Consider the following 25,169-nt stretch of genomic DNA (forward strand, 5'->3'; position numbering starts at 1 on the left):
GTTGAAGAAAGCCCAAATGGTCCATGAGAGAGCTAAAAGTGAGGAGGCAAAATTATGAGGGGAAAATGCTTCTTACGTTCTAAAAATAAGTTTTCACCTTTTAAAAATTGTTATTTCTCTCTTTAAGAGAATCTCCTTTACATGCAGTTTACTGTACGTCAATTATATCTCAATAAAAGTTCTAAAAAAAATAAAATGAGAACATATCAGGGAAAAAAAAAAGAGAATCTTGTTTAACATGAAGGAAAGTCATGCTACTGATGTTTATTTGGTAAGTAGGCTAAACATTTAAGCATTTTTTCCCTACTGGTTCTAGAAATTATCTCCTTCCTTAAAAAAAAAAATGTTTAAAGGTAAAATTTTAAATGGTAAGGCAGTAAAGTGGTGTAGAATAAGAAAAGTACTTTATTCAGTGCACCCTGACAGTTTTTTCAGTTCCATTCATAATTACAGCAAAAGAAAAAAAAATCCGTTGCTAAGCATTTTTTATTGTTTTACTTAGTTACACTTAAGAAAAAAATGTTAAATTTAAAAATTCCTAATATTATTGAAAGTTTATACTTCTTATAAATATATATGTATATATCTACATCTATATATCTGCTCTTTCATATGAACCACTCAAAACAATTTTAAAAGCTGTTCTTTTCTGTATTTAAAATTGCCCTTTTAAATATTTAGAAGTTCCACAGGTGGTGGCTTTAATGGAATTTTTCCCAGAGTAAATTTCTTGGATTGAAATTGCTCCAGTTCTGCTGCTGTTAGTTGATCCTTGGGTGTGAATAATACATTATCTGTTGTGGTGCTGCCAACTGAGAATGAGAAAGAGGTGGATATGCTGCTGTTTCCAAAGGTGTCACTGGATGACTTCGAAAAAGCAGCATGAGACTGTGAGCTTGGACCACCAAAACCAGCCGTAGAATTGCAGCTTCCAAAGGCTGGGGCCACTGGAGATCCAACAGGGTCTGCTGCCACAGAAGCTGGAAATCCTGAAAATCCGGACGATCCAAAACCAGAAGCCGCAGGGCTTTTAAATGAAAACAAAGCAGCAGATGTGATTTCGGGTTTCCTGAGTCCAAAAGTTGGAGTAGAAGCAGTGATGGTAGAACTGGCAGAGGGTCCAGCTCCAAATGCTGACGTATTCCCAAACACAGAAGGGCTTCCAGAAGGGGCAGGAGCAAATCCAGAGCTTGTTTTAAAACTAAAATTCTGAGCACTGTTACTGCTGTTGTTATTCACTGGAAAACCTACAATAACCAGAAAAAGAAAAAAAGAGAATCTACTAGTCAGATAATGTAGCTATATTACTAACCCCCACCCTCTCCAATTTTTTCTTTTTTCTGCCATGTTTAGATGATGAGAAACTTATTGGAAGGAAGAAGAGAAAAGCGAAAATAAGAAGCTAGGACAAACCCACTAAACCCTGTTGTCTTGTCCTTATGCTACACTGATCTCATCTGCACAGTTATTTACACTCAAGGAGGCAGCTTTTGAGAAAGCTCAGGGGTTAGGGAGGGAACCTTCACTTCACCTTGTCTCCTCATCTCACTGGAGCGATACTATGCTGCTATATACAGGGACAAGAAAGTCCTCAAAGGTGCTGCTACCCTAGCTATGTATTTCCATGAAAGTCTTGAAAAACCATTCCTAAAATACACTTCCAAAGCCTGAGCCATAGGGCCTTTCGAAGAACATGCCCATTCTGAACCCCATTTTGCAAATGCCTGATGAGCCAGATTCTTTGCAGCTCTATGGTGGAAGGCGGTAGAATTTGCAAGGGTGACTTAAACTGGCATTCAACAAACCTTCAGGCTTTATATTTGAAACCTATAAAATCCTATTTTTCTGAATCAGTGAAGTCCTTCATTACTTTGTCACTTACCTGGTGACCCAAATGTTACTGCCTGCCTATTGCCAAATCCAAATGCAGGCGCTGCTTGATTTGCTCCACCCATTATATTGGAGAGCTATGAAAAGAAGGTAGGCAAGTGAATAATTCTCAAGTACCTTTTCTATACACTTTGTAGCCAAATGCAGTCTTTAAAATGTGTACTTAAATGTCTTCATTTTGTTTAACATAGAAAAATGCCCACAAGTGAATATACATAGAAAAAAATGGGCCAACCTCAATGAGTTGAGTGATTGGCTGATGAATTACGAATGATTTAAATTTTATTTATGCTTTTAAAACATTTTCTAAATTTCTTCAAAGAACACATATTAAAATCAGAAAAATACTTTTTAATTCTCAATTTCAGTGTCTACAGGTTGATCTGCATTTATCAGGAAACCTACAGATTTTAGGTAAGGGACCTTTAGAGGTCTACTTACTCAAATGCTTGAACTTGAAGTTAATTCACAATTCCATTATTAAAAGCTTACCACTAAAATCTATTAAACATTTCCTATTCCCTGAAAATATTTTATGCTCTTGCTATTTTCTGCTCTAGAAATGTCTTTCATCTCTGTTTACTGAAATCCTAATCTCCCTTTCAAGGAACTTTTCCTTAATCTTTACCTCTAAGAAGCCTTTCCCCATCAACCCAAGCATATAAGATTTCTCTCATTTGAAAACCTACTGGCATTTTTTTAAAAAGCAACTTTATTGAGGTATAGTTTACATACAATAAAATGCATCCATTAAAAAAATCTATCTATATTTCAATGAGTTTTAACAAACTTATAACCACCACTATAATCAAGATCTCCCATAAAAGTTTCCTGTGTCCCTTTCCAGTCAACAATCTCCCAACCTTTGGCCCCAGGGAACCACTCACCTACTTTCTATTACTAGAGATGAGGTTTGTCTTTCCTAGAGTTTCATATAAATGGAATCATATAGTATGTACTTCTTTTTTTGATCTAGCTTCTCTCCCTCAGCTTAGAATTCATTCACAGGTATGTGGATAAACAAATTATATTATATCCATATAACGGATTAAAAGAATAAAGAATATACCATAAAGAATTTGGCATAAAGAATTGATACATGGTAAGCCAGTTGCAAGTAGGCTGTCTAAGACTCTCACCTACAGAAGGGCCCCTAGGAAGGTGGCAAAGAACATGGAACTTCCAACCTTGAAGGAAGCTCTGTAGTTCTTAGCTATCCCTCCTATATCAGCAATGGTGATGGTGGGCCACTTCTCATCTAGAGAAAAAATACTTCCAAGAAGTCTTACTGAATTCAAATGGCATTAGGACAGCTGAGAGGTAGAAGAAATTAGTTTGCACAAGAGTCTAGTCATTTGGTGGTGTGCGAGGAATTGGGGGATTGGGATTGACTCATATACACTATTGATACTATGTATAAAACAGACAACTAATGAGAACATACTGTATAGCACAGGGAACTCTACTTAATGCACTGTGGTGACCTAAATGGGAAGGAAATCCAAAAAAGAGGGGATATATGTATATGAATTGCTGATTCATTTTGCTGTACAGTAAACACAACATTGTAAAGCAACTATACTCCAATAAAAATTAATTAAAAAAATGCAATGCAAAAAAAAAAAAAGTCTAGTCACTTAGAAGCACGTATTTAAGAAAGGAGCAGGGTGTCGGGACTTTCTGTTATTCACTATGTTTAGGCAGCCACTATTCTCATAGCCCTTTTCAGAAAGAATAAAGAAAAACCACCTAGGAAACTGGAAATACTAAATTCTAAATGTAAATATCTTATTTAAAAATAATATTCTTAAGAACTTTTTATGAGGGTAGAAAAATAAACTTTATTGACAGAAATAATGATTATGCTGCAGTGGGATCATGCATCTGTGGGGACAAGTGGGTTTATATCTCCTAAAGGCAATTCTGTATAAGACAAGGAACATATGGTATGTGTCCTTCAGTCAAAAAAGTATACATTAGTCTAAATGGGCATTCATACATTTTTCAAATCCATTTCTTTTTAAATGCTGATAACCTAGAATACTTGAATTTATGTAATATTTTCCAGTTTTCAAAACTAGTACTACCAAAGTTAATAACCTTATCCCAAAAGTAGTTTCAGAAAAGCATAATTATCTGTGCTTTTCTGACTAAGGAACAGAGAGAAAGTAATTCCAGGACCTTGACTCTAAATGATAATACAGTTCTTGAGAATGTGCATATCATAATTCTTGACAGAGAATTTTAGCTTTGCTTTCCAAATCCAAAGTGAAATTCTGCAAAAAAGCAATAGATAAGACACTTCCCCGTAGAAAATTCTCCAATACTCACCAAAGCGATTGTAGTTGATGTATTTAGACTTTTCAGTTCATTTACCCTGTTCCTCCACTGATTTATCAACTGTTGGATGGAATTTAGCTAAAGAGAGAAGACAAAAATAATGAGTCAGTATTGAGTATTTAAGGCAATCTCTCCAATTTCATGTCTTCATTTCCAAAAGTCACAATAAATTTATAAAACATTTTTATGGCCCATAACTTGTAAAATTTGTACTGACCTATCCCTACTTGCCAAAGATACTCTAGCTGTAGACCCCTTTTCCTGTTCTCCAACTCCTTGTATCACCTAGTTAAGATCACAAGTACCTGGTAGCATAGAGTTAGTTATATTTGGATGGGAAATGAACATGTGTACTAGTTGAAATACATGCTATTGACTGTAGACAATAGGAAAATACAGAGTTTGTGTCATTTCCTTTAGGCACTGAACATATTCAAGCTCAGCTTTTCAATTTTTGGATATTTGATATATGAGAATGTTAATCTACATATAACACTGCATTTTATTTGTTTGTTCTCCTAGCATTCATCATGGTTTCTGCACTTAAGAGATGCTCCATAAATATCTGTCAAATGATGAAAAGGTATGATTTCTGGGACTGACTGCTGGATAACTGGTAATAAAAGTAATGGCATTCCTAGTTATTACAGTCAAAGTATATTATCACCATTGTAGATAATCAACCAATTTTAAAGAAAGTAATTTAGAATATAAAAATAGCCTTGTTCTGAGAAGAAAATTATAGACCTCATCCACTTTGCCAACACACAAGCAAGCCACTACAGAGAAAATAATTAACAGCTAAGCTGTTAGGTAGATGAATAGGAAACAAACTTACATAACTCTGTAAGTTATTGCTGGTTAAGAAGTTATGGTATTCAAGTCTCAACTCCTCTGGTGAAATGTCTGTAAAACCTGAAGTGAGGAATCAATTGGAATCTTTAAATACCAATACTTTTGATAGCATAGTAAAATGAGAAGTGCTAGACAGGAAAATAGGCTAGTCTTGATCATTAGAAAAATTTCATAATCATAAGGGAAAAATTCAAAGCCTACATTCTATTTTAATAAAGTATAAAATTAGAATAAAATATAGTTGGTTATTTGATCTTTGAAGGGGGAAAATTTTCTAAAGATAAATGGAGTGGAAGGAATAATAAAGAAAAGAGAGTTGACTACACATACATTCAAACTTCTAAAAAAAATATTCTGTAAGTCAGAAACTACAATAGGCAAAATTGAAAGGCAAACAGTAAACTGGGAAAACCATAATTGCAACATATATGACAGGAGAAGAGCTAATGTCAATGTATAAATAGCTATTATAAATCAGTAAGAAAAATAAGTTAATATGGGCAAAGATAATGAACAGGCAATTCACGAGACAATTCAAATAGCCAGTAAATAAATGAAATTTAAAAGTTCACTTTAAAAATAGAACTTAAAATAGAGATACAATGCTTTATTTATCAGACTGGCAAAATTAAAAATGAATGATTATTATTAAGGATGTGGTGAAATGGACATTTTCCTAAGTTGCCATTATGGAAATCAAAAAGGTAAAACTTTTCTGGGAGGAACATTGTCAGTAAATGTCAAATGCCTTAAAAATGCTCCTATCTTTTGATCTTAACAGAATTTCTAGGATTTAACCTCAGGAAATAATAAAACGTGTACACAAAGGGTGTTACATAAAAAGATGTTCATTCTAGTATCTTTAGTACTAGAGACACTGAAAACAACAGCAGAATACAACACTAGGTTGTGATTCCTAGTTATACATATAAGTAAGAAATATGTGTGTGCATGTTTTGAAAGAAATACACTAAAATGTTACAGTTGTCACCTCTGAGATCAGTTCTTTATTTACATAATTCTGTATTTTCCAAGTTTTCCATGGCAACAGCTATAACTTTCATAATTAGGAAAACTTTTTAAGAAAGGGAAAAAAATAGGATATTTTTCTACAGAGAATTACTTATAACCAGATACCATTAACTCCAAAGACCCCTACACCTCAGAATAAAGAAAAGACTAAACATTCAAATCAGAATCCTGGATGTTCTCTAACAACTTGTCTTTATCATCTTTATTAACTGCTCAGGCCACAAGACCCAGAATCACCTTTCATTTCTCTTTTTCCCCATATCTAATTAATAAGCCTCCTATCAGTTCTAGCTCCAAACAACCTGAATTTGACCCATTCTGTCTCCACTGCTAGTAACTCTCCACCATCAGTAGTTGTCTCCTAGCTCATCTCCCTGCCTCTATTTTGTCCCCCAACCCCTGCCCCCAACAGACCATTTCTTTTCACACAGTAGTCTAGGTGAGCTTTTTCTAATCGGATCATATCTCTCCTCCTGCTCAAAGCTCTTTGTGGCTTCCTAGTGCAGTTAGGCCCAACATAACCTGGCCCCTCCCTGGCTGGCTCTCCTGGCCTTATGTCATATTACTCTTTCTCTCCTTTACTCTCCTCTAGCAATTCAGGTCTTACTAGACTACAAACATGCCAACCTCCCTCCCTCCCTCCCTCCCTCTCTATTGTCTGCTTTGGGTCTTTCTCCAGTTGTGATGAGCAGGGGCTACTCTTTGTTGCTGTGCATGGGCTTCTCAGTGCGGTGGCTTCTCTTTTTGCCGAGCACGGGCTCCCGGGCTTCAGTAGTTGTGGTATATGGGCTCAATAGTTGTGGCTTGCGGGCTCTAGAGCGCAGGCTCAGTAGTTGTGGCAGACGGGCTTAGATGCTCTGTGGCATGTGGGATCTTCTGGACCACGGATAGAACCTGTGTCCCCTGCATTGGCACGTGGATTCTTAACCACTGAGCCACCAGGGAAGTCCCCCAACCTTGTTTCCACATGGGCCTCTGCATTAGCTATTGTATTGTCAGGAACACTTTCCCCCAAATCTTCCCATAATGGACATCTTCTGTTCATTCAGGACACAACTCCAATACTGCTTCCTAAGAATAGATAACCACTCTCTGTAAAGAAACACTATCCCTCTGGTAACTTTCTCCTCCTCCCATCTACCACTCATCTGAACCATGAAGACAGAGAATGATTTGAGTGACTATTTCCTCAATTTTTTCATGGGTGGTACAAACGTAGTATCATTTTAGCTGTACAGGAAAAGTTAATTCATTTTAATGGATGCCTACAGACAGTGATACTCCAACTTTCTGGTTTTAGGACCCATTTACATTCTTAAAAATAATTAAGGATGCTAGACCTTTTGCTTACATGGGTTACATAAATCAATGTTTACCATATTTGAAATGAAAACTGAAAAATGTAGAAAATATTAATTCACTTAAAAATAAGAAACCAATATATCAACATAAATGAAAAAACTATTTTCCAAAGCAAAAAATAAAAATTTAGTGATATAAGTGGCATTGTTTTATGTTTGTAAATCTCTTTAATGTATGGCTTCATAGAAGACTGTTGGATTATTATATCTGCTTCTGCTGTTCAATCTGCTTCAATCTGTTTCAACATATTGCCTGGTTCAAGTATATGAAGAAAAACTGTTCTCACACAGATGTGTAGCTAGAAAAAGATGACTTTAAGGGCCTTTTCAGATAATTGTGGATACTCTTCTTTGATACTATACCAAAACTTGACAGACAGTAGTTTCTTAAAGGTTAGCTATAATGTGGACTCAAACCACATTATGGAAATCATATTAATAAACCAAAACTAATGTTACATTAAGTGTGCTTCCTATTTTGTCACATAGAATATTTAAAAGGTGTACACTTAAAGGTCAATATTTAATAAAATTAACAATTTTCGCCTCTTCACCAAGGACATTCTTAAGTGAAAATGGCATTAAAAATTTTTTTTATTGACTACTATAATCTACTAATATGGTCTGTTGCCTGTGCCTTATCAATGCTTTTGTACCAACAGTGCAAATGTCAACACAGTGAAAATGACAATTAATGTCTTAGTATTATTATGAAAATATTTCTAAACTTGTACAACCCCTAAAAGCATCTCAGGAATAGGGTTGCCAGATTTAGCAAAAAAAAAAAAAGAAAGGATGCCCAGTTAAATTTGAATTTTTGGCAAACAACAAATACTTTAAAAGTATGTCCTGGGAATTTCCTGGCAGTCCAGTAGTTAGGACTTGGTGCTCTCACTGCTGTGGGCCCGGGTTCAATTCCTGGCTGGGGAACTAAGATCCCACAAGCTGCTTGGAATGGCCAAAGACACACAAAAAAAGTATAAGTATGTTCCAAATACTACATGGGACATTCATATACTAAAAATATTATTGTTTATCTGAAATTTAAATTTAACTGGATGTCCCAAATTATATCTGACAGCTGTGCTTATGAATCTACATTGCACACTGAGAACCACTGCTTTAGGGCATTACGCATTATGTTCAATTCTGAACTTTAAAAAAAAGGCTTAACACTTATTTTCTTTACAGAAAAATCACTACCTAAAATTTTCTTATTTATTTGTATGACTTACTCCCTCCATCCATCAAGAATATAAACCTAATAAGGGATGGATCTTAGCTATCTTACTCATTGCTATATCCCTAGCACCTAGAATAAGGCCTGGCACGAAAGAAATTCAATAAATATTTGTTGAATGATTAAGTAAACAAACGACTAAGGAGTGATGTGACACAAATGCTCACAGAGAATGAGCAGGTAGAGCACAGACAGACAGAAATCCCAGAGTTCTGAGAGACTAAAAGGGCTGTCATCTTCTAGGTATTTGCTGTTCAACTTAAGAGGGCCCAAGACCACCCAGAGTAGGCTTAGAAAACTGTGGTGGTCTAGCTTTCAGCCCAAAAGGGCTATAGGCAAAAGAAAATGTGAAGAAAAGGAGTATTCTAAAGAAATGCTATCTCTGTAGCCTAGCTAAGGCTCCTTACCTTCAAACATTACCTCCAGAATAGATCTCAACATGCTTTATGAAAAACAACTATTCTTAGAAAAAAGAGAAGAAAGAGAACAGAATCAGGGAGCCAAAGTCTCAATGGCAGGTATAAGGCGATTCTTCTATTCACTGCAGGCAGCTAAAGGGTTCTGAAGTTGTATCTACAGGAAACCAAGGAAGCAGAGCCTCTTCTTGGGTTTACAGAATTGGAAATGTGGTGGGTCCTGATTTTACTACTTTTCCCAAGGGATCTATATATCTTGAACTATATCTTCCAACCTCAACCTGTGAATTATGAAGTTCTGCTGGAATACTCCGATACTTTAAACAATGTCCAAACTCTCCTAACTGTAGCTAAGTTTGTGGTTAATTTGTTTATTTGAAACGGTCTTGGTTTTAGAAAATAATAGTTGAAAACACATTTTAAAAACACATAATTTCTAGTTACCTGAAATATTAGGTTTCTTCTTCACCGGTGAGTAAACAGAAAACTTCCACTGCCCTGATGATTCCCAAACCTCCATGTCTTTTACAATTCCTTCCCTGAAAAAAAAAAAAAGGGCAAAAGATCTTTTTCTTCTGCTTGTTAAAATTTATCATTTATAATTTTCAATGACTGAAATTTTAAATTGTAGTAAATACATAATTTTAGATTTTTCCATTATATTTTCTAAGGAGTGCTCTTTAAAGCAGAAGCTTATAGAAATGAGCTATATTTCATGATTATAAATATTATGATATCAAATAAGTTCATAATTTTGGTTTTCCAGTACACTGAACCATTAACCAATACATGTACTGAGAACTATCGTACCATACATATCTTAAAGAAATGAAATACAATAAAATACACAATACTAACTTTAATCTTTCTTTGTTCATTAACATCAATGATCATTTAACTGGGAAAGAAAAACTAGTAAGTAATAAAGAACCATAACATATTTAAGTGTGTAGGACTTCAGAGATCATTTTGTCCACTTCTCACATTTTGCAAAAAGGGAACTGACCCATGTCCCTGATTAACTTGTTGGCAAAGTCATGGATATATTTGGCTCTAAATTAAACATCTTCCCCAATCCAGAATGGCAGAATTAATAAAATAAGAATGATAACTGATAATAAAATAATAAAATTTAGGATTTTTACAGCAACATCAAATATAAGAAGGAGGGTTTCATTTGGTTATTTATTTTAATCAATTATATATGGTACACGGCTCAAAATGTTTACAACTAGTTTAATTTAGTTATGGGATGTATAAGACTGAGTATATTTAAGTCCTGTCCCAGTTGCTAGGAGCTGAGGGAACAGTTACGTACAGCCAGGCACTGTTTTGGCACCAGTCATAAATTCTACCATGAATGTTCTCCATAAATGAAATCTACTCCACAATAATGAAGGAAATAAAATGAAATATTTGCATGGGGTTACTGAAGTAAAAGTTTTAGAAAGAAAAATATAAGATGCTATAAGTGAACTTCAAGATCACAAGTTGCTTTAAATCACCTCATACCTTGTAAGGAACTCATAATTTAACATAAGCAGGACTACATTAGAAGATATTCACAGTACAGTGCTATCAATAGAAAAGTGGAAGAAGCATAATTATCCCCAAGAAGGCACTGCACTGATATAGAAGAAAGACATTTTTAAGTGAAATAAAGTCTAGTATGATACCTGCAAAATAGTAGTTATATCTGATCATGGATGCTTTTTCTGCTTTTTGCTTATTCTGATTTTTTAATAATTTAATAAAGTAATAATAACATCACTTCTTTTTTAAGGAAAACACTGTAGGTACTTTTGAAAAAAACAAGCAAATGGGCAGGAATTTTTCTGCAGGCTTTCACTTACAGGAGTTTCTTTTCCTCTTTTTGCTCATCAGAGCTAGGGGAAGCAAATGGGTTCTGGGACGATCCAAACCCCCTGTTACTGCTAGCTGACGCTCCAGCATCAAAAGCAGCAAAAGATGGCTTTTCTTGATCTCTGCTGCCCCCCCATGGTGTGGATCTGGAGAAACTGGATGGCTGGATGACACTGGAATATCTCTGGCTGGTAGTATTCCATCCTCGTCTGTTACTACCTGAAATAAACAACAACATAAACAATTTTACTAGCAATTCATTTTTTAAATCTCTTAAAATTTCATTGTAGTTTGTCTTATTATGGGCAGACATTAGGTAAAGATTCAACAAGCACTACATTTCTGCTCACTTTAAATTACAAAACTCTTCATTTTCAATATATATAGTGAAGTGTAATATCAACAAATCACATAATGGTCTAAGTTAACAAGATTGAGAAGACTGTAAGTCCACAGAAAAATAATGTTACTAACTTCAGCTGACATAAGTTTATTAGATAGACAATTGTTTGATAATAGAGTGAATAGAAGGCATGTATCCTAAATCATAAGCTCCTTCATGATAGAAAGCTGTGTCTGTATCATCTTTGCTCCTCAACTGGGCCCTATACAGTAGTAAAATCTGAAAAACGGACGTGTTAAAAAGTTTATTGAATATAAAATATTAGATTCTACCTTCTGTCTTTAAATAGATGGGTAAATCTATTTGACTCAGTATTCTCTCTGAGAAAACAACACCTACCTGCCTATCTTCCATAAGGAGATTATAGAGGTAATTTACATGTGAATAAAGTGCCCTGAGTTCCTCTATTGTGAGCAGATTTCCAGTATTCTATGACTATCAAAATGAGCCAACAGGACTTTCTCCTCCCTGCTTCTATATTTTACAAAATCTTATCACTTCAACTATCTCATTTACTCATCACTTTTTAGTTGGGGCAAAGATAATTCACCCTGTTTCTGACTGAATTAGGAGATATGCCATTAAATACCTATATTAAAAACTGGAGTGATGGGAGATACACTCCTTTATGGAAATTCATCTCTCAAATCTAAAACTACTTAAGAAAACCTAAGAGGAAAGGGGGCAGATTGCTAGACCAGATCCCTCAAGTAGGGGTTAATGATATTTAAGCTCATTTGATTTCACTGATAGGCCACTCAATGTGCTATTACTGGGCTAGGTCTTTTTCTTTTTTTTTAAACTAATTAAGAGTCTTTTTTTAAAAAAGTGGTTTGTTTGTTTGTTTATTTATTTATTTATTTATGGCTGTGTTGAGTCTTCATCGCTGCATGCAGGTTTTTCTCTAGTTGTGGCAAGTGGGGGCTACTCTTCGTTGCGGTGCGTGGGGTTCTCATGGCGGTGGCTCCTCTTATTGCCGAGCACAGGCTCTAGGCACACAGGCTTCAGCAGTTGCCATACGTGGGCTCAGCAGCTGGAGCTCTCGGGCTCTAGAGCGCGGGCTCAGTAGCTGTGGCACACAGGCTTAGTTGTTCCACGGCATGTGGGAATCTTCCCAGACCAGGAATTGATTCTTAACCACTGTGCCATCAGGGAAGCCCACTGGGCTAGGTCTTTTCAATAAAAGTCAAAGGTCTCTGGACCACCTGTATTCCTAGTCTATTTTGGTCTAGGCAAAATTCCCTCTTGCTGCATCTTTCCATATCTAGAGTTACACTGTTACAATCATTGATTGAATACAGAACTATATATTTGATCAACTGCTTCAAGTCACCTAGTCATCATTATTTTTTCTTAGCGGCTCAATCACACATTTGGTAATACAAAAAGCAATAACCTTGTAAAACTGGCAAAATACAAATAATTATAGTCAATAACATTAAAAGAGTCATAAGTACATATTTAAGCCAAGAACTTCCATCAGGTGCAGCCCAGTATATCCTCAGGTTGTCTGACTTAGTCTATTCTGTACCAATCTTTATCTTTTAGGGCAATTATATATTGACACTGTCCATAAGGCTCCCAGCCCAACCAGTGTCACTAGGCTGGTTATCCATAGCATAATTTAATTGTTTCCAAGATAAAGGGGGGGAGGGGCGTTAAAACTTAAATGACCATAGCCTATTGTTAACCCTATAAATCCATCCCATAATTGTGGAAGTTTTTACTCCTTGGTTAAAATATTGCTTGTTGCTCTGACTGAGCTTGAGTAGCTTTAGAGGAAAATTCATTTTTTATGGCCAGCGTCAGAGCAGGTATTATTAATTGCCTTGGTGAGGGGATCCCCTGAACAGGACTATAATTTTTTTCCTCTAGAATACATTTCCTAAGGGCCATCCAATTAGAGCCTTGGAGGGGAGAAATCCACCAAGGTAACCCAAAAGTAGTTGGCTGCAAACCCAACAATTGGATTGATCATTAAAATTACCATAGGATTGTGCCCATGATAGAAAAACATTTGATTTATACGCAGAGGTCCAAGAAGTCAAGAAAACATTATGAATGACCATAAGAGTCAGATCCAGGATCTTGGGCTAGCTGTCTACTTCTGATGTTGGCTTCTCCTCGTCCTAGTGTTAAGTGTAGTTTCTCCTCGGATAAGTGTCCTTCCATCTAGGTTGGAGATGGTCCTTTAAATTATGTCTTTTCCAGTATGCATAACCCCCTGGTTGCAGGTCATGGGGCATCTGTTGGTGAGGCAGCCTTCCTAATTTACCTGATAAAGCTGCTGGAAACCTAAGCGTTTCCAATGTCGAATTCTCCTGGCTGGCTTTGCCAATACATTGCTGGTGAATTTAAGGTTCTTTATTCGTTGTGAAAGCATTCGGAGACGAAGTGACAGGTAAGAATCAGATTTATTTAGAGAAAAACAATCTCCACAGACAAGAATGTGGGCCATCTCACAGAGTGAGAGAGAGCCTGGGAGAAACTCACTCAACAGACAGAGTGTGGGACATCTTGGAATGCAAGAGGTAAGAGCTATTTACACTTTTTAAATCCATTAATCCATCCATTCAACATTTATTCTCTAATTACTGCATTTAGAGTGAGTCTCCACAGAATGTCAAATATTCCATTTTGTTATTCCTGGAAATACACTCACATTTATCAGATCCCGAGTCTTAACTTTTGGTCTGGAATATTTCACTAGACCAATTGTGGGTGATGCAAAAAGACTGTCTTCAAGAAGAGGAATCAGACGTGAAACCACAACGTAACACAAAGTGTAAAGGTCAGATGAATAGCCCTAAAGCAGGAAAGGGAAGGGAGAGGTGGTCAGCACCTTGTGGTACCTTTAAGGACAAAGTTCCAGTCCTAAGAAAACCTATTTATCTGACCTCTAGAACCTTGCATTGTACTATGGTTTCATTTCAGACCCCTCCTCTCCTCAAGACAGTCAATCCTTTTGCATCATTCACAGCTGCTTTAGTGAAATATTCCAAAAGCTTCGACAGTCAGTGACTTAGGCCCAGAAAGCAGATGAACGTAGTCCTACACCCCCTTCCCTCACGGCCCACAGTTCTCAACTGAGCATCCCAATCTCCATTTTACCCCAAATTTTATGAGACTGTGCCTTTATCTGAGGTTTACGGCTCTGTAACTTTTATTAGATTTTCAAATCAGTTTCCCAAAGTGAAGAATCCTGACTCTGACCCCAGCTGCTAGCCTCTCCCTAGGACAAAAGTTTAGAAAAAATTATATTCAAGGCATCAAGGGGAAAACACAAGTACCCAGAAGGGTAGAAAAGTAGTTAAAAAAAAAAAAAAAAGGTGTCTGGGTCGACCTATGCCAATTCTGCGAACGACTGCCGCCCAAAGACAAGGTAGTTTTGACACGTATTCCGACTTAAAAATTAATTTTTTTCCCACTAGTACCCAGGACCAAGCCCACGTCTCCACCCGCTGAACAAAAGCCCACCGAGTTCCTACCAAGCGGATGAGAGGCCGGTGGGCGGGGCGGGCGAGGGGACGACGAGGGCGCATCCGCCTCACCTGATCCCGGCGCCACGGCCCCTGCCCAGCGGCGGGCCCCCCGAGGGTCGCCCATTCCTCGCCCGCCCGGCCGCGCATCAGGCCTTCCCCGACTCGGCTGGCGGCGAAGGATTAAGGAGAACGTCACCTGAGGGCTGCTGCTGCTGCTGCTGCCGTCCGCCGCCCGCACCCCCGGCGCCGGGATGTTCGTTCCAGCACCGATCTCCGAAGCGGCACCGGCCTTGAAGGAAGAACTGACAGACGGTCATGGCGACGGTGTCGCGCACAGAGCGGTCTTCATTCGGCACCCTCGGCTAGCAGAGCCCAAAGCCGCCGGAGGTTGCGGCTCCGCTACTATGACGTCATCTTCCCGCGCCTGGGAAAGGCCCTTTCTCTTGTCCCGCCCACGCCTCTCATCGCACTGCCCTCCCAGTGCGATGAGAGGCGTGGATTTTACCCAATAGGGTTTTAAAAAAGGGCACCGCCTCCCCTCCCTCCCCTCCCACCACGCACTGAGCGTCGCCTGGGAAGGCGGGATGCTTAAAGGGTTATGCGCAGAAAAGGCGCTTAAGACCCTGGTGCGGGGTCTCGTTTTTCAGGGGAGGCTTGAGGTCCAAAATGAGAGGAAAGAAAGTTGGTCAGGCAAACCCAGAACGTCAGCAAGGCCCTGAGAGGAGGATTAGCTGTGGTTTGAGAGACCGAGTCGTATTTTTCATTTGTAACTGCCGAGAAAGTTAAAATCCGCCCAGCCATTCATCAGGATGGATAACAGTGTAAGATAAAGCCAGTTGTAACGTTTACAGGAAACAGTTTCTTTTAAGGACAAACTGCAACTAACAAGTATCATAACAACCCGCGTCTGTGGATGAGGACTACATTCTTACTTGTTCTTTAAAGTCCTTGTAAACGTTGCTATTTGAAATTGTATCAGTAAGAATGAAACATTCCACTCTTGCCAGGAGTATCTGAGACACTTTGACACAGAGGAGCAGCTTCTATTTCTAGCCAGGTGTAGAGCTGCAGATAAGGGGTTCGTGAAAAGAACATTACACATTATCTTAACTCTGCGATTTCCAAGCAAACATGACTCTACATCCAGTTCTCACTCCAGATGTGATGTTGATGCTTTTTTTACACCGCTCTGCTTTGCTTTGAGACTATCAAAACTGTTTCATTTAGATTTTACCTTAACACCACCTTTCCCACAAATCCTACAACTACCTTTTCCATCGTGTGGTGAGACACCCTACACTTCCTCTAGTGTACAGTCTCCTGGGTTGCAATGAGTCAATAAATCTGACTTTGATTACACGTTTGTCCCTGGTGGCTTAAGAGGACTAGCCATTGCTCTTGCTTATACACTTTGGATTCTGACAACAGCAGAGTCTACAGGAGCGCTGGGAATAACTGGTGCAACCTAGTTTTTTATTTTTTTTAATGAGTTTAATGCATTTATTTTGAAAAAAATCATAGAAGAGTTACATGTATATATAGTACAAAGAACTTTTTCCTGAACCATGAGACTATATTGCAGACCTGATACCCCACCACCCAATTAATTATTGTATTTCCTACAAACAAGGACATTCTACCTAACCACAATATAATCACCAAAATCAAGATATTAATATTGCTGCATACTACTATCTAATCCTTAGAATCTATTCATATTTTGCCTAATGTCCCAATAATATTCTTTAAAGGACAAGGATGCAGTTTGGAATCATCGTGGCCTTACTTATACTTCTTCAGGCTTCTTCATTCTGGAACATTTTCTTAGTCTCTCCTTAACTTTCATGACCTTGACACTATTAAAGATTACAGCTAGTTATTTTGTAGAATCCCCTCAATGCAGACTTACCCACTTTCTAGTAATTAGATTTAGATTATGCACCTTTGGCATCCATGGTCTTCACAATGCTCCTGTCAGGCTGTGCACAATTTCTGTTTGTCCCATTTATTGTGATGTTCACTTTGATCACTCAAGATGTTATCTGGTAAGCTGCTCCAATGTAAAATTACTCTTTTCCTCTTTGTTAGTAATAAGGATTTTGTAGGGAGAGACTTTGAAAGTACATAAAAACCTCATTCCTCACCAAACTTTTAGTTCACTCATTTATTTATTCCTATCAGTATGACTTATGGTTTCCAATTTTATTCATTGGGTTATAATTTGTTGCTATCATTTATCTTAATGCTCAAATCATTCCCAGTGGATACATCCCATGGTTCTTTGAGCACTTCGGTTCCTGGCCTAAAAGATGCTCCAGGGTCATCTGACACTTTCCCTGCTCTAGTCCTGGAATCAGCCTGTTCTCTGGGCCCTGGGTCTTTTCTGGTGGCACTTAGAAGCCAAGGTCTGAGCTCTAAGTTTGCTCATTGCTACTGTGATATCTTTGTTCCCAAATCCTTTCATGGGCATTGCTAGAGAATACATACTATAGACAGACACATTTACATCAATACATATTTCTGTATCTATACGTATATTAAAAACTATGACTTCACATTGATAACCTCCAATTTCAAGGCAAGATCACAGAATTCATTTTACTTCCTTTCTGTATTTCTTTTTTCCTTTCATAGTGAGAAACTTGGCTCCCATTATTCTTAACATATCATTTTGAGCAGTCTGCTTGTAGTAACCAGTCTCTCATTGTGGCCACTGACTTTTCATCCATGCAAATGCCAGCATGGGTAAGGACTTTGCTGGCATCAAAGACCTAAAATACTAGTTAGGCTGAAGCTTAAATGAGGGCGTGTACAGTGCTCGGTGAAGGTGGAGAGGTGGGCAAGGCCAGAATCCTGATTGAGATCATCGAGGAAAAGTGCTTATGTGAGATGGTGAGAGCCTAGGTCTGAGGCATGTAGAAGTCAGAAGTGATAGGAGAGGGGTAGGTGGAAATCAGGAATGGGGTCACAGGAAGGAAACGTCTCGTTTCAAGGTGGCAGAGTAAAAATACCTCTGCCTCCCTTTCCTCTTGAAGATATCTCAAAATAAGAGGAAAAACAAGCCAAAACATTGTCTTTGATTATACGAGGCAATATCCATAACTTCAAACCACAATTTACGAAGACTGAATGCACACAGAATACATAGTAAATTACTAAGAGGAAGAGAGTCATATTCCTGTAAGGTGGACAACTGATGTTCCCACAGAAGGCTGAAAAGCCTCAAGAATTAGGAACCACCGGGTATCACAGAACAGTGGACTGTTTGAAAATCTGTATGAGGTTCAGTTAGAACCTAGGTCCATAAATCCACCCAGTGAGGTGAATATCCCTAGCTGATGGGAGATAGGTTTTTTCCTTGAAAAAAGGGGAAGAAGAGAGGCTTCGGAGTCCAGGACATAAATGTAGAGGGGCAAGTTATGGTACTGACAAAAGAGGAACCAAACTATGCTTGTTGAAATGGTGCTTTGCCTGAGCTCCTGAAATCCCACAGCCAGGCTTACAGTCAGTCTCTTCCCAGCTTGCCCTCCCCCACCCAAGGGGCAGGAGTTTGGAAGTTTATTTCCTAGAGAATCAAACACCCCAGAAAAAGATCTGTGGATCTCTTACTTTATGGATCTCCAACAAAAACAGGCAGCCATTTCCTTATCATATGATGAGGTTCCCTTGACAATTCAGCCCATGTTTGTAAACAAAAGTTCACAACTTTTTAATGTCTCATTTTACATATAAATGCACAGCCAGGGACCAGATATTTGAGGAAATACTCCAACAGGAAAGAGCAAAGCAATCGAAAAAGAAGTCAGAGTAAAGAGAAACACAAAAAGAGTGTAAATAATGTTAGGGAAACTAAAATATCCTCAGACAGGACAACATGAAAGAAGAATAGCATTCTATATAAAAGGACAATCATAAAAAGAAAATGCTCTTGGAAATTAAACATGGATAGTGGAAACAAATTCAATGAATGGTTGGAAGGTAAAGTCAGGGAGATCCCCTAAAAGCATTGAATAAAACAGACCTTGAACCCCCCATTTTACAGCTTTGTTATTGGAAGAGGTTTAAAGCTCTGGAAAGTTAAAAAAAAAATAAAAATAAAAAATAAAAATAAAAAAAGCTTTCTAGTTAGTAAGGATGACATTTCAGACAATTTCCCAGCACAGATTTTTATTTTTATTTCTCCCAAAGTAATCTGAATCACCTTGGGAAGGAGGAGAGTTAGGAAGATGAATGTAGATTCAAGCTTTTAAAAGTCTCAAAAGAGGCAACTGTAAAGAGAAAGGGAGTTATTTAAAGGAATGATTTATCAATTGCTGAAAGATGCAATCTGTAAAATATCCTTTCATATTAACAAATTATTGGGACTTAGTGAGAGCTGTTTTGGTGCCATGTTTGAGTGGGATGAATTTTTGGAGTTGTTGATTTGTGTTAATACTACCACCCTTAAAAAGCAAAATTTCCTTCAAATATCTCCTTTACCCTGGCCTATGCCGCAAATCCAAAATATTTGCTGTGAACAGTATATAAGACAAAAGGAATATAGACTTCTGGTTTTTTAAAATGGCTCCTTTTCATGACTAAATTTTCCATGACACTATCTGTCAGGTTTTCTAGGTCACAATTGTAATTAATGACTGTTTTTGATAGCAACAATTTTTTTCAAGACATTAAAATTTCATGTTCACATTGTGATTTTCAAAAATATAAACTAAATTGCTATGTCATCAAAGTAGTGTCACTGCAAAAAAATATAACATTAACAATCACATGTCTACTAAAAAGAAATTAGAGCACTTTACAGGATAGGAATTTTGGGTAGGTAATAGAAAATGCACTCACCAACATACCGTACTTTTACTCATTATACTGATATTGACAATATCATAGACTATTTCCAGGACAGAAAACAGACACTTAATTAGAATTACCAAGATTAGTAAGGAAAAAAAACACACAATGCATTATAACCTACATCAAAGCTGTCTACATACGTATCAGTGTATTCTAGTCAGCAGATACAGCCTAAAGAAAAGGTTAGTCTATTAGAATACCTTAAACAGTTGCACATTCCACACGGGAAATTAAATAATATAACAAAATTGTAATATGACAAATGGATATTCTACCCTCGAAAACATCAGACACATTTTTTCCAATGGAGAGCAAAATTCAAAACCCAACATAAATATGTTCAGAATATGCAAATCTATTGACAGAAAGATTAATGATTACCTAGTGATGGAGTGTTTGGGAGATGTACCTGGGTTGAATAAGGTCCCCCCAAAACTCCAAAATATGACCTTATTTGGAGATGGGGTCTTTTCAGATGTCACTGGTTAAGATAAGGTCACAGTGCATTATCAACTAAATCCAATGACTGTTGGCCTTACAATATCACATGAAGACGCAGAGAGATACACAGGGAAGAAGGCTATATGAAGACAGAGGCAGTGACTGAAGTGATGTAGTTATAAGCCAAGAAACCAATGTTTGCCAGCAGCCACCAGAAGCCACAGAAGAGGTATGGGAAATTTTCGTCTTAGCCTCCGGAAAGAATCAAGCCTACCAACATCTTGATTCAGGATTTCTGGTCTCCTGAATCGTGAAAGAAAAAATTTCTGTTGTTTTAAGCAATGAAGTTTATGGTAATTTGTTACAGGAGCCATAAGAAAGTACTACAGGGAAAATGTATTAATAAGTACGGGGTTTCTTTTTGTGGTGAAGAAGTGTTCCAAAATTACGGCGATGGTTGCATAACTCTGCGAATATATGAAAGACCACTGAAGGGTACACTTTAAACGAGTGAACTGTATGATGTAAATTACATCTTGAAAAAGCTGTTATGTACATAAAAGCTTACATAAACAGAAATATATCTACCATAATCCTTTTATAATTCCTTTTTCATTTAAACATTTTTAGGTTTTTTAAGATTATAACCCCCATACAAAGAAAACAATGAAAATTTAAAAAGAAACACTGCTTCATGAGTTCAAAAACCATTACCTAATGCATTTAAAATGAAGAATGAACTTAGCAGTCTACTTTAAGTTTAAAAATATTTAATATTATCAGGTAAAAACATTGATGGTGACAGCTTTACGCAGCTCATTTCATACACTTCATAATGTAAAAGGGCAAAACATTAATAGGAAAGAAATGAACAGTTGGGTTTGTAAAAGATTTACTGACCAAACATAAGCAATTAATACAAGATGACAAATATTTAACTCAATTACAAAACTTTTAGAGACAACTGGGTCAAATATTGCTGACGTGCTAAGGAAAAGAAATCACGTACCTTTTTAATCTATAAGAAGTTCAAAGTGTATAACTATCAGTGCTATTCTAGTGACCTAGAAACTTGCTACAAGTAGCTTTCTTTTTGCTAGGTAATAATTCTTATAATGATTGGATTTTATTTAACAGAGTGAGCACTGAAAAGGAATGATCCTTTTTTAACTCCTGGTTAAAAAAAGTGATGTAAATTAGTGATGGGTGCTAAGCTTGACATTTTGTGTTAAAAAGATGGAATTATTTAATTGGACTGAATATATTTCATGAGGAGTTGGGTACATTTTTAACTCCCAAAATGTATTTATGAAGTTTTGTGAGATATGTGTCTGCCTTGACTCACCATGGCTTGCTTTTAAAATGGAATACATTTGGCACTAAATGGAACAAATGAAGACAACCAGAACTGTGTGAGACTAAGCTGCTCCACCAGAACTGCCAATCTTTGACTTACAATTCATACTATTTCTTAGTTATTGACTGAACAGAAACAAGCAGACCTAACTACATAGCACTTCTATGACGTATGAAAATAGAATCTAGAGCTACGATGAGATTGCTTCAATGGTGAGTCAGTCCCCCATTCTGCCATAATCAGTTACAAATGTGAAATTCATTTAAGAATTAATATTTTCACCAAGTGCTTATAATTCTGCAAGGTTTTTTTTTGCTAGATATGTTCTTGGTTATGTGGCCAGCTGAAATACGGTCTTTGAATTAAGTAAGGAAATCCATATAAAAGAAAATCTATTTTATAGGGATCTTACGTTACTTGAAACTTCCTTGAAAAAAACAAAACACCAAACTAAAACTTCGTAACCAAACTCTTGGAACAAAGCACTGGTGGCCATATTTTTGAGTCTCCAGTGAGTCTTAAAGTTCACTCATTTATCATGTTTCTAGGGTTTCTTCATTTGCTCCACAAGTATCAACAACACAAATTAAACAACTTGTTACTGGAAAAGCTCGGACTTTGGAGTTGGCGACCCATTTGTCTGTCTCAGTGTTATATTCAAGGATGTGTCCTAATCGACCCACACCTTGAAAACCAGCCAAGACGTAAACTATAGAGCCAACTGCTGCACACTTCACCGTTACACCCTTCCATGGCATTGGTGAGACCATCTTCCATTCATTTAATTTAATGTCATAATATTCCACATTGTCCAGACCACCTTCAAAAGAATAAAACAACATGAACAGCTACAAGAACAATTCTAAGATCTCTTAAAGTAACAATTCTATTTTTCCAAACATTTTATTATGAAAAACTTCAAACATGCAGAAAAGTTGTAAGAATTTTACAATGAATCCCCACATATCTACCATCTAAATTCTTATTTTTACTTTAACACAATAGAAATTTAACTTAATTTTTATTTGTCACTTTAGAATCATAAAATTTATTCTATAAAATTAAAATATTTATTTCATTTATTCTAAAAAATTTATATTTATTCTATAAAATTAAAAATGTTCTATCTGCTCTGGAAAAATTAAAAAGTAGGCCAATCAGTGAAGTTTCCTTCTGATTAAGTTTGATTAATGTCCTTTTTCCTTCTACCATTTATCTGTCAGCAGTTTATGAAAAATTGCAATGGACAGAGACAGAAGAAGGAAAAGAAGTTATTTCTTTGCTATACTTAAGTAATGATTAGAAGTATTGACTAAAATGAGCTTTGTGGAATCTTTATCTATAGATTCAGCCTGAATTCTGCATTATTAAAAGCAATGATTTAAGATTCTTTAGTACAACATTATTTGAGAAAATAAAAAGATCAAATTTACTCATTCCAAAAAGTAATACTGACATTTTCATGCAACGTTTAAAAATGTTTAGGAAACATTGCCATACAGAGCCTGGATACAAGTCCTAAGAGTTAAATCAAAAAGTTTTCAAAGTTGTATTAAAGTTCAAATGTTTCTGTCACTCAATAGTTCCTAAGCTAGTGTGATACCATTCCCCAGAGGGTGCTTGGAAATGTGCGAAAGCTGTCTGAGACTGTTGCAATGACTGGTGGCCATCACCCACATTCATGGACAAGAAAGTTAAACATAGTACAATGTTTCTTAAATTGTTAGTTCCCAGAAACTATAAGTCTAATGATTCATGTGATTAATGCTTGTATCTAGATCTCAAGAAACATTTTTATAATTTAAGATAAGGAAATATGAGCAAATTCATTGGGAATGTTGAACAGTGAATTAACATCACATACCTAAGCCATTCTGACCACCCACAGCAAATATCTTGTCTTTCACAAACACCAATCCATGATTCTTCCTGGCCTCAATCATTGGACACAGCTCAGTCCATCTGAAAAAAATAAAGTTTTTAGTATACTTGTTCACAAGAAGTAAAAGAATTCATATGGCTTTAAAAGAAAGGTCTGTTATCCTAAGTCAGCACTCATTTACCACTCACGTGTGCACACACACAGACATGCACGTGCACATCTGGAAAGCTAGAGAACAAAAGTGTAACAGTGGTTCTGAGTAATTTATAGGTGGGGTAAACAGGTATTCTATTCTTTTCAACTCTAATAAGATATGAGAAATAGAGGCTGTCTGGAGACTATTAAATGTTGTTGGAAGAAATCCACTTCCTATAGTTCACAATAACTTGTAAGGTAACAAACGAGAAGGGGAAGATATGTAAGAAAATATAAGGCACTATTACTATCACATGTGGTTTTTGTTTTATTTATTTATTTATTTATTTATTTATTTATTTATTTATTTATTTAATTTATTGGCTGCGTTGGGTCTTCATTGCTGCACACGGGCTTTCTCTAGCTGCTGTGAGTGGGGGCTACTCTTTATTATGGTGCGGGGGCTCGTCATTGTAGTGGCTTCTCTTGTTGTGAAGCACGGGCCCTAGGCATGTGGGCTTCAACAGTCGCGGCACATGGGCTCAATAGTTGTGGCTCACGGGCTCTAGAGCGCAGGCTCAATAGTTGTGGTGCACAGACTTCGATGCTCTGCCGCATGTGGGATCTTCCCAGAGCAGGGCTCGAACCTGGGTCCCCTGCATTGGAAGGCAGATTCTTAACCACTGCACCACCAGGGACGTCCTATCACATGTGGTTTTAATTAATATTTACATAAGGTAAGTCAAACATTTATTATGGGTCTCTAGCAATCAGCAAATTAGCATATCTGTTACTGTTCACACATCCATCTTTAAATATACACTTGGAACTTTAGGCAGCTCTAGCAACTAAAGTACTACGCTCAGCACGCTGCTGTGTTCACAGGCACTACTATAAAGAATGAGATTGAGAATATAAACGTGGACACAAGGGTTGAAGGATACTAAGGCACAGGCAGGAGCATTAAACACACAGATAGTTTTGTTACTTTTTTCTGTGAGATTCAATCTCTTCTTTTGCATATACTCCCATACACATAACTGACATTTGTGATTGTGAAGGTGGTACTGGCACACAGGCCTGTGCTCTTAACAGCTGATATAAATCAAAAGACTCCAGACAACAACAACAAAAAGGGAAATTTGGCATTAGTAACTCTCTAATATGGTTATTTATAACTTTTAAATAATTTAATAAGTTTAACTTTTCAAAACATAATTAGAGCATAATGATGAACTCTGAAATACCAACAACTCTTGTTGCTTTATATTCACATACTTTTGGTTTGTTTTAAAAATGGTTTCACAGTTACCACTCTCATTTTCCGAGCATTTGGTTAAAGTAAGTCCTCTTGTACCTCAGGATAAACACACATGCTCCTCCTGGTGAAAAGACCAGCATACAGCTCGGAAGCAGGCGAGCCAGACCTCCCCAGCCTCTCTTCAGTGAGCTGTCAACGTGCATTAAACAAAGTATCCGACTTGGAAAAATTCAATATACATACCCTTTCTTCTCTAAATATGTCTATGATATAAGAGAATGTTTTTATGTATATCTAAGTCTCCTTCAGGTTTAGAATTAAGGAACTTCCACAAAGCATACTTCCTTCCTCCTGTAATTC

At 36.9% G+C, this 25,169-nt stretch overlaps 2 protein-coding genes across 10 annotated transcripts in view; both read right to left on the reverse strand.

Moving 5' to 3' along the window:
- Positions 1-630: 630 nt before the first annotated feature.
- Positions 631-15,277, reverse strand: NUP42 (nucleoporin 42). The gene is made up of 7 exons (XM_057733386.1): positions 15,079-15,277; positions 10,988-11,216; positions 9,579-9,673; positions 5,069-5,145; positions 4,222-4,308; positions 1,883-1,967; positions 631-1,247 (listed from the first exon to the last, which is right to left on the reverse strand). Exons 1-7 carry the CDS (start codon positions 15,197-15,199, stop codon positions 670-672), a joined length of 1,272 nt encoding a protein of 423 aa, XP_057589369.1. The 5' UTR covers positions 15,200-15,277; the 3' UTR covers positions 631-669.
- Positions 15,278-20,934: 5,657 nt separating this feature from the next.
- KLHL7 (kelch like family member 7) overlaps positions 20,935-25,169 on the reverse strand; it is a 65,346-nt gene continuing 61,111 nt past the window's right edge. For all 9 annotated transcript variants that reach the window (XM_057732449.1, XM_057732451.1, XM_057732457.1 and 6 more), the window contains 2 exons: positions 23,396-23,493; positions 20,935-22,351 (listed from right to left, as the gene is read on the reverse strand). In XM_057732449.1, the coding sequence (XP_057588432.1) occupies positions 22,068-22,351; positions 23,396-23,493 (382 nt within the window). In that variant the 3' untranslated portion in view covers positions 20,935-22,067. The remainder of the gene's footprint in view (positions 22,352-23,395; positions 23,494-25,169) is intronic.

This window comes from Hippopotamus amphibius, chromosome 4 (genome assembly GCF_030028045.1).
Source record: "Hippopotamus amphibius kiboko isolate mHipAmp2 chromosome 4, mHipAmp2.hap2, whole genome shotgun sequence".
Classification (NCBI taxonomy): domain Eukaryota; kingdom Metazoa; phylum Chordata; class Mammalia; order Artiodactyla; family Hippopotamidae; genus Hippopotamus; species Hippopotamus amphibius.